Source organism: Trypanosoma conorhini (genome assembly GCF_003719485.1).
Source record: "Trypanosoma conorhini strain 025E chromosome Unknown Tco_14.4_contig_00828, whole genome shotgun sequence".
Lineage (NCBI taxonomy): Eukaryota > Euglenozoa > Kinetoplastea > Trypanosomatida > Trypanosomatidae > Trypanosoma > Trypanosoma conorhini.
The window spans coordinates 3017-6028 of NW_021704856.1; the positions used below are offsets into that span (position 1 = coordinate 3017).

At 59.6% G+C, this 3012-nt stretch overlaps 1 protein-coding gene across 1 annotated transcript; it reads left to right on the forward strand.

Annotated features, from left to right (window-relative positions):
• Nucleotides 1-651: 651 nt before the first annotated feature.
• Tco025E_08623 (putative retrotransposon hot spot (RHS) protein) lies at nucleotides 652-2415 on the forward strand (the record flags this gene model as incomplete). Its single annotated transcript, XM_029375467.1, has 1 exon — nucleotides 652-2415. The coding sequence occupies one exon, from the start codon at nucleotides 652-654 to the stop codon at nucleotides 2413-2415; it is 1764 nt and encodes a 587-aa protein (XP_029224661.1).
• Between the last annotated feature and the right edge of the window lie 597 nt (nucleotides 2416-3012).

Sequence of the window (3012 nt, forward strand, 5' to 3'; positions counted from 1 at the left end):
AACCAATAAAAAAAAAAACAAGACAAAAAATTAGGACAAACAAAATTAAGAAAACATAGGATAAAAAAATTAAAAATACATACGAAAAAAGACAGACAAAGAAGGGGAAAATACAACAAAAGAAGAACTAAAACTCTACCACGTCGACTTTTTTTTTCATATCCACCGGAACAATTCACTGCGACTCACTTTTCGCCTCCGCGCAGTGTCCGCCACAGGTGACGCCTGCCCCATGACCTGTTTCCTCACGCCGATGCCGACCGCGCCGCCAACACCCCCCAATTCCTCGTCCTCCTTCGCCGGAAGAAACGTCAACCCACGGGAATGGCCCTTTCTTTTTCCACCCCCACGGCGGCAGGATGCCCCGCCACCCCCGCGCCGCCTTCCGCGCCCGCTGCAGGAAGAGAAGAAGGGGAGGGAGGGAGAGTGGACTGTGTGGCTCACTCTCTTTTTCCTTGCGGGGTGGCGCCGCGCTGCGGTTGGCCTTCTCTCTCTCTCTTTCTTGCTGTGCGGCTGCGTGGGGGTCGTGCTTGTGTGCCTATTTTTTGCCTCTCTCTCTTTTCCCCTCCCATTTTCCTTTTGGCTGGCGGCTGGTGTCCAGGCTGCGGCTCAAGCCAACGATAACTGCGAGGGGAACTGATTGAGGAAACAATGTCTGGGCGAGGCGCGGACGAAGTTCACGCTGCTGCTGCCGCTGCGGAGGAGAGCCCCGCGTCTGATGTGCCGCAGGGGCGGCGTCACGCGAGGTCGCAACATGATGGCGATCCCACAGAACCCGCAACGCGGCGCCGAAGGTCCGAGGCGGCACCGCAGCGACCAAAGTGGACCCTTGACAGCCGTGTGCAGGAAGTCCTGATGGAAGGAGAGGAGCCAATCGGCGAGATGACGTTGAACGAGTTCCTTCAGAAGTTCCTTGGCCGCAAGGAAGACGTGAATGAAGGCAACAGTGCTTTGATGCGGGTGGTTGCTCGTCACCCTTGCGGGTACGTGAAAGACAAGAAGCTTCTCAAGAAGATTTATAATGTGCCGGAGTACCAGGCTCTGTTTTATGCATGCGAGCTTGAGGGGGAGGCGGTGGGCACCCTCCACGAGTGGAGAGAGCTTGGAACGCTGTGCGACGTCCCTCCTGCCGCACTGAGAAAACTCGACGCGGCCCTTGCGGAGGCGGAGGAAGAAAAGGAAAGACGGGACGACGACGAGAGGGCTGCGCGGGACGAGGAGAAGGCCAGACGACCGCTGCCGGAGGGCTTCTACGGCTCGGTGCTTATGGCGAGGTGGAGTCACGTCTTGGGGTTTCCCGAGGGCGACGGAGGGATGCGAATGGAGGTGCACGAGGGCCAACGACCAACGCAGTCGTGGGTGTTCAAGCCTCGAGGCACACGCTTTGTGCTAAACAACGCCGCAGAGCAACTCTCCCCGCCGCGCCCCAGGTTGATGGTACTCTCCTCCGCGCAGGGGTGGCCGCACTCGCTGCGGGAGGGGGCAGCTCCTACCGACTGCTACGTCACCGCCGGAGTGGAGCGAGTGTGGAAAAGCGTCGAAGGGACTCTTCACGATATGTTCGTGAGAGATGTGCCACGTTTTTCCCACCCGAAACCATTTTTTTTGCTTGGGGCAGAGGGGATAGGGAAACCGATGAACGTTGGCTTCTACCTCCTCTACAGGCTGCTCCACTACGACGCCGAGCAATTCCAGGTGGTTGTCTACTGCTTTGGGGCGGCGTTGGCGTACGTGTTCGACAAGTCCACGGAGACGGTGACGGAGCACGAGGGCGAGTTCAACATCAGAAGGCGCCTGGAAAGGTTGTCCTGGTATCGGAGGACGGGGTATATGATCTATGACGCTTCAGAGGAAGAGGTACCGCCGTCGGTGAGATTGCAGCTCGATGGATGGGACATGGTTGTGCTGGCGCCCCCACGCATAAGTAACTTCGACGCCTGGGAGGGCACAGTGCGTGCCCGTCGCCTCTTCATGCGCAGCCCTGACAAGGACGATGTGAAGGCGATGTGTGCGTGGAGGACGCGTGATCGCCCCGCAGAGAAGCAAAAGGAGTACTGGGAGATGGTTAAAGGTCGCATGCGCTTTCTTGGGCCGCTGCCGAGCTGCATCCTCGATGAGGATGAGTGCGGTGAGCGCACCGAGGCGGTTGACGGCGCCCTGCAGGCGAGTACCGCCCCGGTTGCCGAGGAAGACTGTGCCCGGGAAGGCGATGAGTTGCGGAGTGCGGGGAATCCGTTACCGAGGTCTCTGGAGGTTGAGCGGGAGGGCGGGGAGCACGGTTGGGAGATCATTCGCACCGCACCGCCGTGTGACCACATCGAGCAAAAAAAATTGGACTCTTTGGCGGAGGTCGTGGGCCCCGCGGAGCCCCACTGGCCATTGCCGCGGGCTTTTGGTTCTGCTTCAAGATCCTGAAAGCGTGTGCCCTTTCCTCCCGCACGGGGGAGGAGGGCCTTTTGCGGGCGCGGCGTAGAGAAGAGAGAGAGGCTTGCGCGGGACCGCGGCCGCCAAAGGGACGGCGTGCAAGGCGCTGCGTGTTGCGGGCGGGCCCGGGGTCGCGTCGCGTCCCTGGTAAGGGGCTTAGAGACGTGGGCGCCGCAGGAGCTGCCAAGCTGAGAGGGTGGACGCAGCGTGCGGGGAGCTGCGCGGGAGCGGCCCCCGAAAATGCTCTGCTCTTGGGGGCCTCCTTTGTTTATTGTTTTGTGAATTCCCAGCGAGGGAGGAATTTGTTTGGGCTGCGGTTTGCAGCGGCGGATGCGCTTCACAACATTACCGCCAGCGCGGCGCAGCAGCGGCCCAGTGAGTAAATGGCGAGGTGCATTTTAAATCATTGAGGGAACTGTTTCCGATGAGTGTTGGTGGGGGATATTATTTACGTGCAGCGTGGAGGTAGAGCGGCAACAGACACGTGGTACGAATGCGACGTCGTTGAGCAGCAGAATGAGCAGCAGCGCAAGGAGGAGGAGGCCGCGGAATTTTGGAGCCGGCAGGTGTGCCAGTACCAAGTGGCGT